This window comes from Serinus canaria, chromosome 8 (genome assembly GCF_022539315.1).
Source record: "Serinus canaria isolate serCan28SL12 chromosome 8, serCan2020, whole genome shotgun sequence".
Taxonomy (NCBI): Eukaryota; Metazoa; Chordata; class Aves; order Passeriformes; family Fringillidae; genus Serinus; species Serinus canaria.
In genome coordinates, this window is record NC_066322.1 from 29752332 (window position 1) to 29775493 (window position 23162).

Sequence of the window (23162 nt, forward strand, 5' to 3'; positions counted from 1 at the left end):
ACCCAAATTAGGCTCCTTTCACCATACCTTAGTACTTTCAACTTCATGCCCAAGAGTAGACATGAAAGGAGAGATTTTGCAGGGCACGGCAGGATTAATAAAGTCACAGAAAGCAAATCCTGAGACAGCAGCAATGCACAATATCCTCTGCCTCCTGTGCCATGCTCGGTGCAGCAGCCCAGGGCTGTGGGTCAGCATGAGCCACAGCCACATCACACGAGAGGCAGTCCTGGGCTATTCTGGGCCTAACCACACGGGCTATGGGCTTCCCTTAACATTCAAAATCTGTCCGTGCTTGGGCTGGAAAGCAGTCCAAACGCCAGCGGGCTACAGCACGGCTCTGCAGGATCCCACCGAGCTCTGGCAGCCGGCAGAGACGGCTGTGCCAGGAGCTGGAGCTCAGCTCAGCTCCCACGGCTCCAGAGCCTGCTCACAGAGCTCTGCCCCTGCTCAGAGACAGGCTGGGCAGCCACAGCTGAGCCATGCCTCTGGACATGGTTGTGCAGCCCATGGCTGTGTCAAGACAAGCTGAACTTCAGTCCCAGAGTCTCACAAGTCTTGGTTACAGAGATTTCTCCCAGTTTCATCACTGAACCAAGCTCCTTGGACAGCACAGCACATGCACTTGTAGCTCTCTTTACCACGAAGGAAAGAGCAACAAACCAGAGCAGCACAGAACCCCACCTAGGCTCTCATCAGAGCCCCTCCAGCTCCACCAAAACTACAAAATGAACCAAAACACACCTAGAATTTAAGTGCCAAAGTGCTTTTCCATTGAACAGTTGTAAAGCAAACCAGAAAGTTTAGAGGAAGATCTCATGGTTTGTCCACAAGGAAATAAACCCCCAAAAATATGTCTTCTCTCCAACCCCTAACCCTCAGGGACACTGGAAGGTGCATTTGGCTGTTGCCCCCAGACAAGAGGGAGAAGGGAGCCTAAACACTGATCGAGAGCATTGCTGGTATGAATTAAAAGGAAAGCTGAGATATGTGCTCTGAGACAACCATCACCCACAAACAAACAGCCCAGCATTTTGTACTCAAATGTTCTGGTACAAAGTTGAAGAGCACTCCAAGACCAGGCTTGCTCTGGTATCTTCTGAGGCTAATCAGAAAAACATGGGGGAGTGCTCCCAACAGGGAACAGCAAAACCTCTTTTAACTCCTTTTTCCTCCTGGAAGGAGGAACATGCCTGCCCATGGAAAGATGGTAGGTCAGGTACCCATGGCCCTTATACCCACCCATTTTGTTCTCCTCCTGCAGAAGTGCCTGGTCACAGAGTGATGCAATTTTGCCCTCCAGCAATTCAGTGCAATCCATTTTGAATGTTAAAGAACAAAAAACCTACAGTCCAGATTTTCAGCCATGTCTCCTGTCAAAAACATTTCTAGGCACAAATACTGGTAATTTAATTCTAAATGTTGGTGTAGACGAAACTGTGAATATTTGCTCCCGATTCATGTTGGGCACCACATCATCTCTCTAAGAACAGAGGCAAACACTGAAAACACAAAGTCTAAGTCCAGACTTTTTTACAGGATATGATTAAACTCAACAGCAGCTCCAGCTTCCCAGCACCCCTGCTCTGCTCTCATCCCAACTTACTCTTTCAAGTTCTCTTTAGAGAGGAAAAAAACCCCACTTGTCTACAGAGCAGCTTAAAATTGTAGCAGCTTGTGTCAGCTCCAAATGACATGATCAGAACAGGAAACCAAATCTTTTCCAAATAAAAGCCACTGTTTCTCCTCAGTTTTCCATTTAACACTCAGAAAAAGAAACAGGAAGATGAAGTTTGTTCTGGCACTTTCTAGAAGCACATGAGGCTTCTCAGCCTACTTCAACAGGAATTTAATCTTTTAAGAACAAATTTCACATACAACTTAATTCAAATCATGATTTCTGAAAGCTAGAGAGGTTGAAATGGGAAAATGTCCTGTGGGCTGCATCAGCTATGCAGCTGCTTCTAATTAAAGCTTCTCCTTTACTCTCTCTGGGCTACTTTCCAGCACAAATACTTTAGAGCTCAGCTTTTTTTTCTTTCCCCTCCTCCTTTTCAGCTCCAGCCTGCGTTTGCCTTAGCTCAGGCTCTCATGGAGCTAAACAAGAGACGTAGGAACAAAACGAAGGTATTTATCCAAATCTGAAGTATCCACAAATCCAGAGAGCTGCATTCACTCTAACAACCCAATGCTGCAAAGCAAAGCAGAAGACTCACAAATGCTGTGCTTTTGGTTCTTCTGCCACAGAACTACACCAGTTACCTTCCAAAACTTAATTTTCTCCTGCTTTCAATAGACTTCTGGAAAATATGTCTGGTCTGCTGGAAAAACTTCCTCATCTGCTGTACTATGTCTGCCTGGGCACATTCATGAGACAGCCTCTTCAAATGCACCTTATAGAAAATTTTAACCAGACTTCCAGATGTTTGATTTTCATGGGAGTTTTCTACTCAGGCCCATGATATCATCTGGAGATGCACAGAAGAAAGCAGATGGTTTTAATTTAAAAGCAAAGAGAAGCATTTCCTCGTAGTCCTGCCTCTCCCCCCTCCAAGCCAACTCTCCTCCACTTGGATTGGAAGATGCTTCATTGAAGACACTCAAAAATTCCCTCTGATGACTGAGGCGAGCAGGGTCCCAGCTATTCTGTTACAGACTTTAACCAGACTTCCCTCTGGCTCCCGGGCTCTGACTCCCACACCTACACCTCCTCTCAGGAGGGAGAACAGGATTCTCTGGTTAGCTTTACAAACGCTCCTTCCCACGTCTCAAGGCGCCCATTTATGCGTCATCCTCTGAATGCGAGCGCTGGGATGGGACGGCCTCCCTGCCCTGCCTTTAAAGCAGCACTCAGCTATTGTTCCCAGCCCTCAGAAAGTGCTTCTGCAGAGAGCCACTCCACAGTGCAGCAACAGCAGCCACACTCTGAACACACAGGGTTTCATTCAGCTTTTCTGGCCCATCAGAGCACTGAAGAGCTTTTGGGGCGCACAGGTAACTCACAATAAAAAATTGTGACTGAAAATCACTACTCTGTTCCCAGAATCTAAGCTAGTTGTGCTGTACTCTCCCCTTTTTCCTCTGCCCTGGTCTCAAGGGTCTCCTTTAACTTCTGAAAGGGGACAGAAGGAAACAGAAAAGGGCAGCCCATTCTCAGAAAGGGACAACTTCTCAACTTCTGCATTTAGCCTCTTCTGGAAAACTCTCAGACCTCATCCTGCTACAAGGTCTCCTGTGGGTATTCCCCATTCACTAGCCTAGGAGTGATTAGTCTCAAGAGAGAGATCCCAAGCAGATATCAGCTGCAGTCTCAGAAGCAGTTCTGCAGTCTTGGATCTTGCCTTCAGCCCCAGAAGTCCTCTTAAACCCAAGTTAAAATTCATTTATGAAGGTCCATCTTGAAGGAAAGGTAGGTCAAAAACCTTGCAAGGGAGGTGAAGTTACTGGCAGCTAGAATTAAGATAGAAGCCCCTTACTGCCATGCCATTGCTGCTTTGAGTTTAGCATTTTTTGGAGGTCCTCCTGTTGCCAGTCTGCACATCAACTGTATCACGCTATGGAAAAGGTGCACAAACTTCAGCACACGGTGGGAGAAACGCTGCTCACTGAAGAGACAGAGGCACACAAAGCTGTACAGACCCTGGCAGCTTGGGGCAGGAAAGGAGGGCTGCAGGAGACTGTCCTTTTGGCACTCCAGTGTCCCCATCTGACTGAGCACAGCCCTGAGGTTTTTTACACCATCAGGAGTAAGAGAAGACCTCAGTGTTAAAGCAGCACTTGGTTTCACAGAGGTACAGCTATCCCTTCTGGATACACAAATTGCAACAGTCCTAAGGTCAAAAATTCAGCCCTCAAAGCCTGCCAGGCACAAGAAGTAGCAAGGCCCAGTTACCTCCCTGAACCTTGCAGCACCCCTATGTCAACTCCCTTCCCACTTCTGCTTCTCTCACTGGCACAGCCTTGCTTCTGCTCCCTGCCCCTGGGGTGGGAAGCTGGGAGAGGCCGCAGCTGTGGAAGATGGGGAAATCAATCAAGAGACTCTCGGCTCTTGGGCCCTGCCCCACTCCAAGCAGAGGCACTGCCCCATCCTGCATCCACCTGCAGGGAGCAGATCCTCGTGCTCAGAAAACAGCAGGCAGCCGTGCCAAAATCTCTGCTCTGCTTGTCCTTGAAGCAGCTCCCTGTGCCCACACCTTCCTCCCCAGCCTGCTGCAACTGCAGAAACGCTGCAAGCTCACAGCTCTGCCCCATAGACTCTTCCCACTACTGCTTCCCAGTCATCCAGCAGCAGGGAGACAAGAAATTGCTTTGCTGTGATGATCACAATCAGCACTGAGCAACAAGGAACTGTTACCCTGCTGCTCCTTGGATATGACAGGACACAAGAAGGTCCCTTCGCGTTTGACACTGCAGTGTGTAAAAGGCTGCCTAGAGATGCTTGGAGGGGAAAAAAACCTCATCCATTATGTCAACAAAACACCCATCACAGAGCAAAGCAAAGCCAAACTCCAAACTGAACCTGCCTTTCGTCAAAGCAGGACCAAGAAAGCTTGGAAGGACAGGTCCCCTCCAGAGCTGCTGCAGATACAGACATTCTGTGGAATAAGGCCTGCATCCTCACCATGAGAGTCACTGAATGAGTGTAGAAAAGAGCTCTCACACAAAAATAAAAAAAAAAAAATCTGTCTTTGGAAGATGCAAACACAGGAATGTGTAATTTTCTAAATATAAAATCAAGGTCAGAGGAGGTCAGTAACTTTGTCAGCAGTGCCACAGAAGGACAGCCATGGGCCAGCAGCGTCACCAGGGGAACAGAGCTACTTAAAGGGCACTCACAGCAGCAATCTGATAAAGCTCAACCCCAGCTTCCTTACAGGGGTCACACTCACTGTTCCCATAACAGATGCCAGACACACACCATAAAGGTTTCTCAGCAGAAAACCAGCTTTCCCTTTTAATGGAGTAGATGTTACAGGATGTTCAAAGGAAGCTGCTTCAGCAACATGCTGCCATCCACTGCTGGGCCAAATATCCAGAGTAGGTGTTTTGTTATCAGGGCTTACTCATATCTTATCACACTTGGTCATTGCTGATGCAGGTTCTCCCTCAGCAGCTCACCTAGGAGACAGCAAGACTGACAGGCTGGCCCAACCACACACTACAACAAACAACTCAGCCAAGAGGAGATACAGAAAGAGGAAGAGAGCCAGTTATAATAACTTATTGCCCAGCAAAGGAAGTACTGCAGATAACTTGAAGAAAGTGGAAGGGGTGGAGATGCTGCTAATCATTGAGAGATCCTGCAGCCTCAGAAGCCAAGCCACTAGCTTTAGTAATAAATTTAATTTCCTGAGCAAAACATTTCTACTCTCACAACCATCAAAAATTCAGAAAGTCATTTAGGTTACTAAACCGGAGAGAAAGTTCCCCTATTCAGAGTTCCTCATAGAGCAGGAAAGAAAAAAAAAAAAGTTAAAACCAAAACAGGATGCTAAGAATCAGCTTGCTAAAGGTAGAGACTCCACGACTGAGGTGGGTTTTGCTACTTTGTTCCTTCCTTTCCGCAAAAGTGTTCTTGAGCCAGAACTAAAAGGCACTTACTAATTTCTGTATACAGCTCTTGGTTAGCCTTTCCAGTCAATACAGCACCTGCAAAGGAGCTGAGCTGTTTCTTAAAGGAGGGGTAGGTTTAAACCAGCAAGAACACTTTGCACAACAAGGAGGAAGGCAACATTATTATTGTAAATGGGTGCTAAAAAAAAAAAACGTAACACTGGTCAAAGCTGCCATTGTAATGAGGGAAATGCGTCAAGATCTGGACTGCACTACAAATAGTGCAGAGTTAATCAGATGAACCAACAGAGGCTGTAAAAACCAATTGTTAAGACACGGTTAAGAGGAACAGGCAAGTTGGAGAAAATGTCCTGAGGAAGGTAAAAGCAGCACCAACATCAATACCAGTCCTGTTTATTACCTTTATTGTGACCTACATACTTTGGCTCCAGACTAACACGTTTAAGTACACACCAGAAAGACCTACAGAAGACACCTATTTCTTGTTTGAGTCTCAAAATAGAAGTGAAAAGCAGGAAAAGTCCCTGCTCTCTTTTCAGAAGGGCAGATTCTTTAAGCTGACATCAATATAAAAGCCTGGAAAGGAATAAAATAGGAACCAGCAAGAGTTAGAAATTTTAGAAGAAACTTACAGGGAATAACCAGTTACATATTTGCTTTTCTGTGACCTTTCTGCACATCAGGTATTGATTTGAATCTGAGGAGAGCCTCCAATGAGATTATGATTTCCCCTCTGTGTGCCACAGGTGCAATTTCAGTACATCAAACTCCATGTACCACATTAATAGAGAACTAAAGGTTGTGGTTAGGGAAGATGGAAGTGTAAAGAAGTGTGAGGAGCACAGCTCTGTGTTAGCCAAGCCAAATCAACAGGAGAAAAGTCACTAATATTTAAAGAATGCTGGCAATAAGATAATGTCTTAGCATGCTAGAAAATGACACAACTTGAACTGATGAAGTAAACAACCTCTAGAAAATAATCTGGTTACTGCTGACGTAGTAAATTAACCCAACCAAACAAAGAGCATTCATTTTTCTGGCAAAATAGCACTTTATTTAAAAAAAAAATAAAAATCTAAGTACTGCAGTTTGAAAGGTGACCTGCATTTAAATAGCTGTGATGTTCTCCAGATAACACACACCCTGCCAAATCTCCTGCTGATGAGTTTCCCATGCAGCAACAAAATGAAGATGGGTGTCAGCATTTACTAAAATCAATTTACAAGATGCAAACAAATGTGGATGTTTGGCTGGGGGGGGTTGTTAGTGTGTTTCAGCAACTCACATGTATTACCTGCTCTCAAGCAGCAGAAGGGAGTTGGCACCCTTCAGAGTGCAGAATAGTTCTGAAAAACCTCAAAAATATTTAAAGTGAGGCTGGAGCTCTATAAAGTAAGGTGAGCTATTAAGACGGAGAGCAAGTTTCAACTTAGCCTGTGGGTCTGGAAACAAGGTACAGAGTTTACCTCTCTGATGGGTTTGGCCTCAGTTCCCAACCTAGTGCAAAGATATCCAACTGACAAGATCCAAACCCAATACTGAACAAGAATCCCAGATTCCTTACCTTACAAAAGGCTAGCACACAAGAACTAATGCATTATAAAGAAACACCAACTGTGCTAAAACTGTTATGCTGAAAGAAACCTGCAAGAAAATCTCCAAAAAAACCACACTTCCTTTCTGGTTAAGGTCCTGAAGGAAAGAAAATGGGTAATGAAATTGATTAGAAATGAAACCAACTTACTTGCAATATCCTGTACCATTTTGATATGGAATGCACTTTCCCTCATTAACACATGGCTTGGAGTCATCCATACACTGCAGAGCTGAAAGAAAAGAAAACAACCATCAAACCCACAGCTACAATACATGTCAGGTCAAAGCTTCATTAGCGTGTTCAGGGGAATGAACATTTTATAGGACTGGAACAAAAACAAAGACACTATCACATAGTTGAATTTCATCTCTGGCAGCATCAAAAGAGCCAGACTGAAAGAAGAATCAAATACAGATTTGTTCATCAGGCAACCAAATCTTCCCAGAATTTCTTGAAGGTGGGTTTTCAAAGCAAAGTGTGCAGTAATTCCAGCAAGCTCCAAAGACATTCGTGTTGGCACCTGCCTACTTTGGGTTGAGTGTCCTCAGTTACTACTTTCTGATCAAAATCCTGGACTGAAATTCTCTGAAATACAAAGCAGCTACTCCTAAGCTTTCTTCCAGAATGTTTAATCCCAAATCCTTTCCTTCTTTTTACTGTCTCTAGGGGTACCTGGCACTGAAACAGGGACATCTGTCCCTCATGAGCTGACCTGCTATTGTCACCAGCATCCCAGAATTTGCTGCAACAGGTACTGTTGTGGCCTCTGACTTCAGGAAGGATCATGTTTGCAAATAAGTGGAAAAACCAGAGCAGTTGACAACTTTCAGCAAAGAATTTGGTATTTCTGAGGAGATCCTCTGTAACTCACATTGACATTTTCACTACTGTGTTTTTAAAAAGGCATTAAATACGACACAGCTCAGGGCCAGCCAGTTTTAATCCAAGTCTACAGAAAGCTCTACTGAGGTCTGTCCTGATGGAACCTCCAGCTCTGGCAAGTGCTTTTCCCTTCACAGGGACCTGAAGCAGCACTCCAAAGTGACCAGAAGGATGGAAACTCTGCAGGAGCAGAGGGCACTTTGGAACCACAAAAACTGAGCCATTCCACCCAGACCAGCGCCTGCCATTTGAATAGCACCAAACTACCAGACAAAGCTCTCATAACCAGATCAGCTGGGTCCTGGCCTGAGCTCATCCACAGACCAAGAAGTCACAAGCTCTTCCCAGCCCCCAGTTCTGTCTCCTGGTCCCAAACTCACACACTTCCATGCCTTTATGGACCCTCTTTCCACAACCTTATTGCATTTGGGAAAGCATTTAACCAACCTTAATAAAAGGTAACTAAAATCATCAATAATATCCAACCACCTAAAGTGCCCACTTGTCAGCCAGCTGTTGGAGGGTTGACTTCCTTTCCCCCCCCCCTCTTTTTTTTTAAATAAAGATGGTTTTCCTTTTCTCAAGTGGTACTAAATTTTCAACACAAACTCAGCAAGGGGCATCAGGGAGAGCTGGTGAAACCCCCACTGAGGTTGATGTGCTGGTGACTAAGGAATGGGACTGGGAAGAGTTAACACAGCAGTCCCACTAAGCTCTCCCTGCAACCCAAGCAAATTCAGTCCAGCAACTGGACAGCTTGAAACAGACTCTGGTTCTGCAGTCCAGGGCTTGAAGTGTTATTTCTCAATAACCCTGAGCACATACACAGGTCACACACACCACGAGGCACTACAGGGACGTTTCACTTGCAATCCCTATAGAGAACACAGTTAAATTCAACCCAGATCCCCAGGAAAACGATCAGCGTTTCCCACAACACAAGCACGCCTGATGCTGTTAACTTGATTTCTGAAAAAGGGGCACTCGGATGGCGCTGCTTCTGCAGAGCTCTCAGGAAATGAACAAAATTCCACTCCGAGCCCCCTTCAGATAACCCCCAGGTCAGGGTTACCAAGCGACAGAAACATGGGCAGGACTGTGCACGGCATTCCCCCACAGCAGGCAGGAACAGCCGCGCTGACTCGCACCTGTCTGACAATTTCTGTCCCATTTAACCGCGACCTCCACACGGCTTTGACTCCAAACTTCATCTGCTGCTGTCTGCCACTGCAGCAGCTTGTTTGCACAGCAAAGATTAGCTCTAGTTAGCAGGGTTACACCGTGTCCAAGAGAAACTGCTCTGTGGCCAAGGGATTCCAGGGACTCCCACCACCCAGGGTTCTCCAGGGAGCTGGAGGAGGGTCAAAGCGAGCCAGGAGGGGAACCAGCCTTGGTATTCTCATCTCAGCACCTTGAATTTCCATTCTTCTCACACCAATCGAGCCAGTGAAGCAAATACTCAGAGGATTATTTCTTTTGTGCTCGTGCTTTCAAACACAATTTTGTAATCTCATCGAGTACCCCCGTCCCCACTGAGAACTGAGCAGCCAGTTGATTTTGTAACCCACATGGTAAAAGCTTAACCAGCACTTGGCCAAAAACCCCTTCCAGCACAGCCACACAGGGGGAACAAGAGTCTGACAGGGTCACAGGAAGGATCCCAACCAAAGATTCCAACTTGGTTTGCTAGGGCAAATGCAGACACAGCAGAGAGGCCTTAGCAAAGTAATGATTGATTTTCCTGGGGTTTTTGACAAATTATTCCCACCTTGAACTGCTGTTTAGCAGGTCATTAAACTACTTCCAGCCCTTAGAGTTCTTTCACAGAGACAATGGGATATATTTTTCTCTATAGTAATTCAGAAGTGAAAGAAGCTAAGAAAACAAATACAAAAATACTTTGTACTTTTTCAGCTTTAGACTGAATAGACATGCTTTGAAATGCAACTACAGCTGAAGTGAATGTAAATGTAGCCATATTCTATATTAAAATAAGTATTAAAGAGTCATGTGACTTCTCTTGGAAAAAAAAAATCACAAGGGAAAGAGAAGACTACAGTTCTCACAGTAAAATTAGCATTTCTGTGCACAAAGCACTGTCTTCCTGTATTTCACTATATCTTTCATAAAAATTTCACAACACATGCAAAACCAAGGCATTTCAACACAAATCACTTCAAAAGCTACTTCTCTGCTACTCTACCATGTCGAGATCAAGAGTCAAAAGTGCCAGAAACTACCTCCTACCTTCTATCTCAGCCAGCACAAAAAGTTTGTTTTACTGCATGCACTGTGTGAACTGGAAATACTCTGGTGTGTACACCATGAGAGAAGGCAGCCTTGCCTTCAGAAGATAAAGCCACTTTTCTAGAAGCCATTTATAGACAGCATCAGCACATTGTCAAGGCTCTGACAGCTGCTTTTGACAGTTTTTTTCTTTGTTTAACACAAACAGAAATGGTGAATTGTGGGTGGCTTTCTGGCCTGCCATAGCCTGCCAGAAGGTAGGTTAGCCTCATGACTTTTAGGCACGTTACAGGGATATTGGGAAGGTTTTCAGAAAGGTTTTCAAAAGACTGGTTTGTCCTGGAGAGGCAGGCCCTGCCAGAAAGGAGCACCCAATTTCTAGCAGTCACTGCAGCCAAGGCTGAGGGACTTCTCAGGAAAGGGCTCCTGATGCAGGCAAGATGAACACTTGAAGGGGCACCACCCAGCCTGGAGTCCATACCAATCCTTGCCTGCACTGAGATGCAAACTCTAACCTGGCATTTCACATCCTACCAAGACTACTTTCCAAAGCCAGAGGGAAAAGCAGGTAACCACTGCTGTAAAACAAGCACAGGATACACTATAGGGAATGCTGCAATTTTCGACATCCAAATCTGAAGCTCACAACTGGGGCACAATTATGACTAGATTTAATTTTTCTTTTTGGCTAAAGAGACAGTTAAAATCTAGGGGGAAAAGAAAAGTTTTGTTTCTGCCTCAGTGTTCCTTATGACGCCAAGATGATCTGGATGTTGTGATTTGGTTTCCACACGTCATCTGCCTACTATAAATTCAAATATTTTCTGGGCTATAAATTTAAAAGAAATAGTGTAGGATTAAGATCAGAAGCTGTGTCAGAGTTCAGCTTTTGAGAGAACTTTGCTATAGGGAACTCGAGCCATAACCAGAGCAAGTCTGAAAGGGCTTTGTTCAAACTACCCAAAGGAAAGTAATGCCAATAAACTCCTTGCCCACATGTTCAGAGAAAGTCAAGCAGAAATAGATATGAAAAATACCAAAACAATTAATGCTGTGAGAAAGAGACATTATAAAGCTGATTTCCTGTAGCTTTGTGGTTGATTATCCTGCATTTCAGAAGGTGCAGGCTCTGGCCAGAAGTTTTATTTTAAGTAAGGGGAGAGCGATGTCCTGGCAGAGAACACAGCAGAGCTGCTGGTACAGCTTTCTCCCAGGAGGACACTACATGTACCTCTCTCCTCTTTCTTCCCATAAGTGTTTCGTTATGTTCATAGTAACTCAGAATCAGAACCCAGACCTCTGTCCTACGTGGTTAAAGCTTGCCCATAGGTTCAAAAGCTTTCTTGTAGGAGTGGGTGGAAAACAACCTACTTGAACGTAGGAAAACAGTCAAGCTAAAAACGTGCCTAAGACCAGACAGAAAGCAAAGGACAAAATAGGTTTCTACAACCTTTATGCAGCCAGTGAATTTTCTGTCTCGATTGAGGTACATGAGAATCAGCCTGTCAGTTCAACTGTGCTACCCATTATGTGTGAAGGGAGAGGAGGAAAAAGGATTTGGAGCCCTCAAACAACAGCAACACAAGACGAGGCATGGAAAATCCCATGCTCAGGGCTGCTTGACAGAGGTGGATCAGCTCTGAAGAGGACGACCATCAGCGTGGCCAGAAACACCAGTTACACAACAAATCAAGGGGGGTCTCAAATTCCAAGGGAGAGAAAGACAGCTGCTGATTCCCTTCAGGAAAAACAGAGCGTGAAGAAAGCAGTTAATGCTGAAACATGAGGTACATTCTGCAGGAAGGTCCTCCATGTGCAGAAAGGGACAAAATGCTCCCACAGCAGCACAACACACAACTGCTGCAAGAGCTGCTAAGGAGTAAGCAGCACTGTACATACGGGGAGAACTCCCAAAGATAACCAAATTTTGGAGGAAAACCACAAAGGACTAATTACGCTGCTCAGTAACCTCAAGAGATTACAGCTCCAGTGAGATTATATTGCAGGGAAGAAACCATTAGTAAATACCAGCTAGCTGAAAATGGGAAAATAGCTTTTTCTTTTTTTTTTTTTTTTCCCTGAAGAACTGATCATCCTATGGCAGGCACATGGAGGGGGAAGGAAGCAAACTGGTAAAACTCTTCACTGTGAAAAAGCAGTAAAGCTTTATACCCAGCTCAGATTTAGACACCATTAACATTTGGGGAATTTAAACAAGCTGACCAGCTAGCACTTCACACACTGAGGGTAGTAGTTAAAGTCAAAGCTTGTCTACAGGGCATGGAAACAGTCTGTAAAGTGAATTGCTTTAATCAGATTAAGACATCTCCACTGTTTTTACACACAAAAGACTGAAATCAATTGGATAACGCAAGACTCATCAACTGAGAAGCAAAGCAGAGCTCAGAGAAGTGTGCGGGCACTCAACCAACACCCAACACCTTTTGAGAGAGAAAACTTTAATATCTAAACTGGTTTCCTTCACTAACACTCTAGACAAGTGCAAAAAAAAAAACGAAAAGAAAATATTTAAGTGGATTTCAGAAGAACAAGTCTGTAAACACGAATAAATTAATCAGTTTTGGTTTGGTTTTTGTTGTTGTTGTTTTTTTTTAATTTGAGGATGCCAACAGCCAATCTGACTACACAAAGCTCTTGGACATGCAGAACCTCACACCCTGCCATCATGTGGTTCAAATCTCTATTCCAAACACTTAGGACCAGCAAAAACTACGAATTAATCCTCCTAAGAGCAGAGCTGGGAACCATCCTGTAGATTCACAGGTAGAGCTGAGGTCTTTCATCGTTGGGGTCTTAGGCCCAGGAAGCTGCAGGAGCACTGATATGTATATCAGATGCAGCCACAGTTCATGTGACAGTGCTGCTGCTGAAAAACTATAGATAAAAACTCCCATTGTAATAGATACTGAATTTAGGATGAACCTGTAACACAGTTTGAAAGACTGCCAGTCACCATGCTCTCCATCTCCCCACACAGCTACTGTTTTCTGCTTTCCCCCATTTGCAGTTTTCCAAACAAAGCCAAAATGCCTAAAATCCAGAACTGCAACATAAAGCACTTAGTTGGGGGGGGGAAGTTTTCAACAGAAAAATGTAGGGAAGGCAATTAAAGAGCTGAAGAGGTATTGGTGTTTCCATGGCAATCTGGCAGGCGGGAGCCATGGTCGCCTCTTCTCCCAAGTGTTCCGTCATTCTGCAGCACTAAATCTTTACTAAAGTGAGCACTCAGGATGTGTGCCCCTGCAGAAATGTTAAATCTTTACTAAAGTGAGCACTCAGGATGTGTGCCTGTGCAGAAATGTTAAATCTTTACTAAAAGTGAGCACTCAGGATGTGTGCCTGTGCAGAAATGTTAAATCTTTACTAAAGTGAGCACTGAGGATGTGTGCCTGTGCAGAAATGTTAAATCTTTACTAAAAGTGAGCACTCAGGATGTGTGCCCATGCAGCAATGTTAAATCTTTACTAAAGTGAGCACTCAGGATGTGTGCCCCTGCAGAAATGTTAAATCTTTACTAAAGTGAGCACTCAGGATGTGTGCCCCTGCAGAAATGTTATCCCAGCGCCTGCGCCGCGGATGGCAGAGAGCGAGAGCAGGGCTTGCTGCATGGAACAAACAGCAGGCGCCCGTGCCATTCTGAGATACAAAGCTCTTTTTTCATCCCCATGGCAGTCTAAAAAAAGGACATGAGCCCTAGGAACAGACTATTTTCTAAACAGAACGGACGATTATTTCTGCAAATCTCAGATGACCTTGCTTAGAATGATATAAGCACTACTCGTAGACAAGCCCTCGATTTCTGCTGGTGAGATGATTTCAAAATGAATTCAGAGAAACTGAGGGCATAAAAAACCACACAAAATTACTTTTTAACATGGTCTTAGGAAAGCTCTTTTCCCACTACACGGATGATGTCTCCCTAAGGTGTCCCAAAGGAGGGGTGACAATAATCACTGTATCTATGCTCCACTGAAGAGTCATGAGCCAAGAGCACAAACTCAAAGGTAATGATGTTACACCTGGAGCTACTGTTCAGTTACTGTACTACCTGTACAGTTACAATAACTGCTTGGTTTTGATGCTAAGTAGGACACATTCCCAGAAGAAACACGCTGCCAGAGTCCTGCTACTGCTTTTCCACCTACTACTTGCCCTGGGCTCAAAGGCCAGCTGCCCAAGCTCTCCATGGCACAGACACCAGTTCTGGAAATGGAAGAACCCGAACAGGATCTACAGACACCAGTTTTGGAAATGGGAGAACCCGAACAGGATCTACTGAAGGGGATCACCCACTTATTGCAACAGCAAAAAAAAAAAAAAAAAAAAAAAAAAAAAAAAAAAAAAATTAGGGAGGGAAGTAGCTGTGGAAGCTGACAAAAACCCAACCATCCACTGAAAGAGATTCAAATGCCAAATGCCACAAGAGGCGTTGAGTCCTCCTCTCCCAAGGATTGAAGTCCTGAGAACAGGAGCAGGAGGATCTTCACGTATTTATAATCTGACTAAGTGATGCCCTGCAGGAAGTGATGCAAGTTAGATTTTCATAACACTCCTTTTTGAATGTCTAAATCAGCATCTTTGATAAGAACAAATTTGATAGATGGCAACACCTTCAAAAAATCAAGTCGAACTTGCTCTCCCATAAGCAAATCCATATCAAGCAGACCAGCACTGTCAGATGGTGTGAAGTCCTCCCAATTTCACTCGGTGAATACTAAAGACCTCAAACTGCAGTCCACGCCAGCACAGCAGCGATTAAAAGTGGATTGTAACCTGTTAGAAGCACGGGCTGGCAGGCAGCAGCAGCAGCCTGGTGGGACAGAGCACCAGGGTTAACGACAGCGGGTAATTAGGGTGGGCTTGACAGCCTGGCCAGAAGAGAAGGGATTGGTTCACAGTAATTATCGGGTAAGTATCCTTACCAAAAGCGCAGGTGTTGCTGCCCCACCCCAGCTTACTGCACCTCCAACTGCAGCCCTTTGCAAAACTAAACTGGAAAAGCGAGTTGCTGCACCATGGGGCTTGCATGATGAGACAAGGCTGAGCAGTCCAAACCATAGTGCTCCGTGCATCCAGGAGCCTCCTCTTTATTGACCAAGAGGGCTGACATCAGGTACCTGCCCTCTCTTGCACAAGAGCATCAAGCCAGTTGAATATGCACCCGAAAATACCCTTTCGATGACTTCATCTCTCCCTTTCCCATTAATTCAAGCCACCGCTCCCACTCCCAGGGAGTGATACTGAGCAGATGCAGGTCAGTATCTCACAACACCAGGAGTCACTTTCAGCCTGGATTTGTCACCTCTGCCGACCAGCCTTTGTTCAGCACCAGGAAGAGATTTCACCCACAAAGGCAAAAAATTTCGGCAGCATGGGAGGACCTCAGCCACCTCAGGCGAGAGTGCCCAGGCAAGTGACAACAGGTGATGCCACAGCTCCTTCTCTCAGCCCCTCGGGGAAAGGGCCAGCAATAAGCTGCTAAATTGTTCCTATGAAAGTACAGTTTCACTAAGTGGACGCGACATTTAGCCTTTGAAAAATTAGAATTTTGCCATCTTAGTGGACTGTGTAAGCCATTTCCAGAAATGACGGTGCTACTATGCACCACAAGCCCATGCTACCACAAAAGCATATGTGTTAGACGCCTACCCCGAAGGACCCTTTAATTCTCCTTTTGAACAAACCTAGCCAAAACACATTTGTGAAACAGCTTTTTTTTTCTTAACTCCAAGCACCTTCTTGCAACATATTAGCAAAACTAAATCGGCTTTCAGAGGGGATTACTGGAAAAAATCCCAACATTTCTCTCAGGAGACAAATACTATTTCTGATTTGACCATCTCAAAGTCAAAATAGATCGATTGACTGACCCAACTATTCTGCATCCAAACCAGCAAGAAGTGGTTAAAACGCCGCATTAAACAATTTCCACTTCAAAATCATACTGAACAACAAAAGTACAGAAAATACCAGTGTCTTGCTTGTTCATCCCTAAACGACTTCCACTAATACTTTCTCCCATCGCTGCACTCTTCACAAGTCATCTGAAGAGCAGTCTAACCTCTCAAGAGTAAAATGAAGGAATGAGAAGGCACGCAATCAATCAATCAATGACTGCTGGTCCTCGATAGCTTTAACGCGGTGCACGGCTGCACAGGCTTTACTCCGGGAGCAGGAGCTCTGGAAATGCCATGAGATTTCCACCAGATCCCCTCGGTTATGGCTACGAACAAACTTCACACATAATGCGAGCGCCAGCGAGCAAGGGGGAACAGTGGCAAAAAGCGGCAGTTCCCTCAGATGTGCACACATGGCTTTACCGCGCCCGGACTGAGCAGCAGGAGGAGGAGACGCAGAGATTCCCTCCGTGTGTGCAGGAATGTCCCCTGCACACAAAGGTTCGCGGCGCAGGTATGCGAAGCGACGGGCGCCGCGAACCCTCTCCTCCCGGCTCGCTGCCCGTTCCTCCCCGGGCCGAGCGCATCCCTGGCCGGGCAGCCCGGGGCGGCTCCCGCGGGGCTCCGGGAGCGCCGTTCCCACGGGGCTCAGCCCGCCGCCGCCCCCGCGCCCGCCCGCCCGCCCGCCTCGGGGGCCGCTCGCACAAAGCGCCGGCGGCCCCGGGCCCCCCGCGCGATGTCACCCGGCCGCGGGTGCCCTTCCCCGCCGGGAGCGCGGGGGAGGCGAGCGGCGGAGAGCGGCGGCCGGTCCCCCCCGCGCCGCCCCTCGCTCGGCGCCCCGCCGCAGCCTCCCCGCGCCCCCCGGCACTCACCGGCGGCGGGCTCGGCGCGGTGGAGCACGGCCAGCACCAGGGCGAGGAGCGCGGCGAGCGCGGGCCCCGCTCCGCGGTCCATGGCCACGGCCGCTCCCGCCGCCACGGGCTCGGCGGAGGGATCTGGGCGCCCGCCCCGCGCGGAGGGACACGGCCGCGCGCGCCGCCCCCGCTTCCTCCGCCGCGCCCCGCCCCGCCCGGGCTACCGGCAGGGGGCGCCCGCGGCGCGGGACTGAGGGGCGGGGACGGGGCGGGACCGGGAATGGACCGGGAATGGACTCGGGATGGAACGGGGATGGACCCGGATGGACTCGGGATGGAACGGGGATGGACGGGAAATGGACCGGGGATGGGGAAATGGGGGAGCGGGGTCGGACCTGGGGATGGACGCGGGGATGAGGACAGTGGAGGCGAGCCGGGACCGGGGATGGATCCGGGGGTGGGGGCGATGAGGGCAATGTGGACTGAGGGGCTGCACCCTGGGGATCACGGAAGATGGGAGGCAGTGGGGATGGGAGCGGATGGCAGCAAGGGTGAGGGAGTGGAGAGTGAGGGCAGCAGGACACGTCCTGCCCCGGCCGGGTGGTGGCGGTGGTGGCAGGAGCCCACAAGAGGGGACAGGGGCTCTCCAGCTGACCCACTGTGCTGCCCTCCGCTCAGATGTGGGGTGCAGGCAGCAGATCGGGAGTGTGCCCAGCGGGATGGGAAATCCAAAACCAGCCTAGGCACCGAGGCTCACCCCAGTGAGCAGTGAAGCTTCTGGACAGATGGACAAGCTCACTGCCCCATGGCTCACCCCACAGCTGCTCCTGCTGCAAAAGCCCGGGAGGAGACGGGTGTTCCCACGGAAGAGGTCTCAGGAGGACAGCAGCTGGATTCAGCCTCCAGATCCCTCCCAGTCCTCCGCTATCATTTAAAGCGTTAAAAATCCTTCTGCCCTGGCTCAGGCTCGGAGGACTGAGAGCCCTTTGTGTGCAGTGCTGACATGGCAGCCTGGCCCGTGAAGGCAGGATTGTACGGGGCTGGGGGAGAGAGGGGCAATGAATAAACCTCACTGTTTTCCCCCTGTAATTCTCCAGATCCCAGAGTCCCTCCCAAGCTTGGGGCTGGACAGTCAGTGCCTTTACCCCATTATGATTTTTCCAGGTATTCCAGTGTAACCCCTTGACAAGTCCCCCTCCGTCCTTCACAGCTGCCAGAGCCTCCCGTTCTGCTCCAGCAGCTGCTCGTGGGCAGGCGGTTGTGCCTCACAGCCATGATGGCCATTCCATGGGATTGCTCCTGGCCCAGCGCCCTCCCTGCAGCTCCTCACCTGCTGAGGTGGAGGCCAGATCCCCAGTATGCAAACCCAGGAGGAATTCTAGTGTTTCACCAAGAGCTGCCATTTCCAGCTCCCCTCGGAGCTGAGTGTTACTTATCACCCCTGACCTTGCAGTGGCTCATCCTCCACTTTGTTTCCCTTGGCCTGAGCACAAGCCTCTGAGCCCAGCACAGGGACAGGATCCACAGCCTCCCTGGCACAGCTCTTGGGAGCAAGCAGCTGTGGCTCAGTGGGAGAATCCAGCCAGAAATGTGTTTCAGCATTGCAGCCCTACCATACACCACCTCAGCCCCAGTTCCCCACCCAGAGAAGACTAACAGCCAACACTGGAACTGGAGATCTCTGGCAAGGTTGCCTGCAGCTTCTGTCTGGTTTCTGACCATGTCTTGCCCCTCTTTGCCCACAGAATGTCTCAGCCAGGTGTGGGAACCAAGCCCCAGCTGCTGGTCAGGCAGGATGCCTGGCACAGGGCTGGGTGTACTCCGGCACTGGAAGCGATGCCAGCTGAGGGATTAGGAGAACTGAACAGGCAGAGTTTGTTAAATAGCCCTAGCAATTAGGGAAATCCTGGCACTTTGTCTGACAAAGACTGGGAGATCAAGCCCTCCCTGTGACTCCACTCACAGTCTCACTCAGCCGTGATTTTGGTTCCACAGAAGATCCATGCACTTTTCTCAGAGAGAAAGCTCCCAGGGGCAGCAGCTCCCCAGATCCCAAATGCCTCACCTCTCTCCAGCCAGGGAATTCTGCCAGGCAGATGTGCTGGGGGCTCTGCAGTGCTCACCCCTGCTCCTCTCACAGAAGGCAAAATGCATTTGAGCATTCTGAGGTGCTTTTTGTGTGTCTGTACCTGTCAGTGAGGACCATGGCACTGCTCTGTCCTTCACCTTGGAGGAACTGCAGATTTCAACAGCTTTCTATTGGCTTGCTCAGGATAAATTTTGTTTTCTTGCAGTAATTTTCAGTGGCATTGATGGTGGTTCAGGCATTCAGACCTCAGCTCAGCCCATACCTCAATGCCTGCCTTGCATCCCCGGTTTTACATGTTGTCCCAGATAAACACTGCCTTTATCCCAGATAACCTGCCCTGATCTGGGGGTCCTTAGGACAAACATGCTTGAGACAAATGTTCCAGCTTTCTCTTTTGTAATCAGGAAAGCTGGAACCCCATTAAAATGGGAGCTGAGGGTGTTTCATAGTTACAAGATGTCAGCAGCCAAGAGGTTTAAGAAAAGCAGGAGGGAGAGAGGCTTCCAACAAAATCCTCAGGGCTGGCAGCCTTGTGCCTGTGCTGCAAATAGCTTATCCTGTGGCTCATCTGCAAACTCTTAACAGCCACATGACTTGGCTTATGCCACGATTACCTTACCTGCCAGCCAGCCTGTCTTAAAAAGAAACAGAGAAGTGCAAAGGCATTCCTGCCTCAAGCCCTGCAGGAATGCTCTGGGCTCCCTGTTCTGCCTCTGTTGCTAATCGCCAGGGGAATTTGTACCCTCTGCCTTAGCTGCCTGCCTTTGCAGCCCCTGGAGTATTTAAATTGCAGATGGAGTTGCACAGCTTTTACGAAAGTTGGTCTGACCTACAGAGTGGCCATTAAGCTCCCGAAATGCCCCTGGCTCTGGGCAGCAGTGGAATGAGGGATTTGTGGTCACCCTCGGGGTCACAGCCAGCGCTGTAATGACGGCTGGCACCACCATGGCATGGCCGTAGCTCAAGGAAGGGGCAGCTGCTCACCACAACCATTGGGTTCCCTTTTTTGGGTCTGTATCCAGGACTGGCTGAAGAAATGGGAATCTGTAACTCTTGACCTTGAGCAGGCTCTAGGTAGCTGCAGCAGCGATTGGCAGTAGGGAAATCCCGCTCCTCTCCCAGCACACGCACAGTCTGGGCAAACCACCCCTCCTGTGCCATGGTGTGGCACTGCCATGCAGGCACAGCCCCCAGAGCTGCGCTCCCCGTGCCTGTGGGGGCACAGCAAAACAGCATAGGGGCTTCCTCCTATTCCTGTGGCACCCAGAGCCCGGCCTCAGTCCTTAGACATGCTGTTATGTCCCTCCTGTCACCAGGCAGGAGCCTTGTGCTGCTCTGCAGCCAAACTGTGCCAGAGGCCACCCAGCCCCTCCTGGCCTCGAGAATTCCCTCCTGAGCCAAGGTGGGGACAAGATCCCACCACAGCTGCAAGGGGCTCATGGCTTTGAAGGGGGAACACGAAACCGCAGGAAAGGTCCTGAGGAGCCGCACACACCTCAGGGTCTCCAGGCTCGGGAACAACAGGTCTCAGTGCATAGGATTTGGGGTTGCTGTAGCTCCTGCAAGCACATTTTTTTCTGTTCTTCTATGCAAATCCTGTCCCTGCTGCCGATTTGGGGGTGCCCCAGCTGAGGCCGATGAGGAGGGTGCACTGCTGTTCCGGGTGTTGTGCTGCAGTGGGGCTGGGGAATCCCATTTGCAGAGAGCATGGGCAGTGTGCCAGGGAAGGAGAGAGTGCTGGGGTGGCCAGAGAGCTCTCGCAGGGCTGAGGGGGTGAAGGACAGAGGAAAAGACAAAATAGAGAAAAAGCAGTGACAGAGGAAACAGGTTTATTATCTCTCTGCAGAACACTGGGGCACAGCCATGAGGGGTTTTCTGCAGCATGATCCAAAATTGCATTGGGCTGCTGCATGCAGCCATGAATGAGCTCTAGAAAGCCTTGTGGCGGGCCCCAACAGCTCCACTGGGGTGGGCAGGGGAGCAGGGACTCCCCAACTTCTGCTTTGTCCCCTGCGGTGGGTTTGTGAGCTCAGAGGTGAATGCAGCAGCTGGGAGCAGCCGTGTGAGCTGTGCAGGGCTCAGAGCTGTGGGCAAACCCCGGGGCAGCCCTGCAGGTCACCCAAACATCGAATGCAGAGCCAGGAATACATCTGGGCAGCCGGGGCAGAGACTGTGCAGGAAGTGCAGGCGGGTATCTGCAGGGGAGAAGTCAAACCCCACCTCTCCCCAGTGCAGGATGCTCAGCGACCATCAAAGAGCTCAGGTCTGGGGGGACCAACAGGGACAGAGAGGTGAGAGGGTCAGGGCTAGGCAGGTGCCCCAAATCCTGCCCTGGGGCTTGCTGAGTGCTCAGGACCAGCCAAGCTGCATCACCAGGGACAGAGGAGATGGCACAGCTCAGGGGTGCTCTGGGGCAGAATGTGGCACTGACTCAGGCCAGTGGAGGAGGGCTGGTCCCACAGTCAGCTGGCCCTGGCCAGCTGCCAATGCAGCACCCTGCTCCCGGAAAAGCCTTCATTTTTGGGTGGCAGAAAATCGACATCCTCCTTTCCAAAAGGTCACATTGAGGCAACACAGCAAATGTGAGGGGAGGTCCCCTCCTCTGTGAGGGGCAGAGGGGACCTCCCAACCCCTCAGCCTGGCTCTGTGGGACATGCTTCCCTGGCCCTGGTGGGATTCAGAGCCCTCCAGAGCTGCGGCAGCTCGCATTGGCCACACAGGGAAGGAGAACAAGGACCACGGTGCTCAAAGGCTGAACTTCAAGCCCTGCCACCCTGGCCACTGCTGTCCAAGAACTTCTCTGGTGTTGAGTGCTCTGGGCAGGTGCTGCAGGCACAACCCTCCACACCACTGGGACATTCACCCACAGTAAAACAGCTTCCAGAAACCATGGAATCTCAGAGGAAAAGATGCTGGAACTGGATCTTTCTCAAAACCTACTCAAAAATGGGGTTTACAAGTGCAAGGAGCTGCTTCAAAGCAGAAGCAGCTGGTGCCCAAGTCAACAGAGAAACCAAAACCCTCCTGCTCCCAGAGTGGCGCCAGTGCAGAGAGCTGCCACAGTCTGTGCCCGGTGAGACCTGGTTTATACCTGACACGGTGGCTGGAGCACCCAGCCAGCTTCTGCCATCCTGCTGGTCTCTTCCTCTCCACTTGTGCCCCACCCAGGTAGGTTTGGCAACATCTAGGAACCAGCTCTGCCTGTCTGCTCTTGCTGTGTCACTCAGGAAGGAAATGCCCTTCACCCAAACCCGGCGTGCCCAGTGGTGTAAACCCCGCCATGGGCAGCGGGGTACACAGCCCCCACTCCCTGCAGCAGGCACTGTCCCCAACAGCACAAAGACACCAGGGGTGCCTTTGACCTGAGCTGAAGGGTGTCAGCAGCCAAAACTGACAGCTTTTGACCTCCATGCTCACACGATGGGCAGAGAAGCTCCCAGGACACCCTGCACGAGCAACTTTTCTTTTGCACTCTGCCTGTACCCCGTGCCAATATTTCCCCAGTGGCAACGGGCACACTGTGAGAGAAGGGAGAGCTCAGCTCAGTTCTGCTCTCTAAACCCACCCAAGCAGGGGCTCAGGTGCTACAGAGCCGCCAGGAGTTTGCTCTGCTGCCAGGTCGGTCCCACTTCCCCTCTGCTCCGCGTGTGCCCCACACGGGACAAAACCCCTCGTGTCTGCCAGGCTGTGGGGCAGGTGCAGCAATGGGGGATTGCCCTGCGGACAAGGGCTGTTCAGAGCCTCTGGAAGCACAGGGGGACCGCAGAAGCAGAAATGGAAAAGGTGCTACCTGGGAGGTGACAGGCAAACGCCCGGCGGGAAGCGCCTCCCTCCGTCCCAGCCGCAGCGCCTCGGCTGCACGGCGGGATGAGGCCGGGCAGCAACGCCTGCCCCGGGGGCCCTCGCAGGCACATCCCCGGCTCGACGGGGAGGCTGCGGCTCTTTGGGGTGGCCAGGGCATCGCAAGGAGCTGGGGGGGCCCTGAGGATGAGCTCCCTTTA

The 23162-nt window shown here is 49.3% G+C and overlaps 1 protein-coding gene across 1 annotated transcript in view; it reads right to left on the reverse strand.

Moving 5' to 3' along the window:
• NOTCH2 (notch receptor 2) overlaps positions 1–17198 on the reverse strand; it is an 86486-nt gene extending 69288 nt beyond the window's left edge. Inside the window, exons 1-2 of the mRNA XM_050977777.1 lie at positions 17091–17198; positions 7319–7400 (exon numbers count right to left, since the gene is read on the reverse strand). Of these exons, the coding sequence (XP_050833734.1) occupies positions 7319–7400; positions 17091–17172 (164 nt within the window). The 5' untranslated portion in view covers positions 17173–17198. The remainder of the gene's footprint in view (positions 1–7318; positions 7401–17090) is intronic.
• Positions 17199–23162: the final 5964 nt, after the last annotated feature.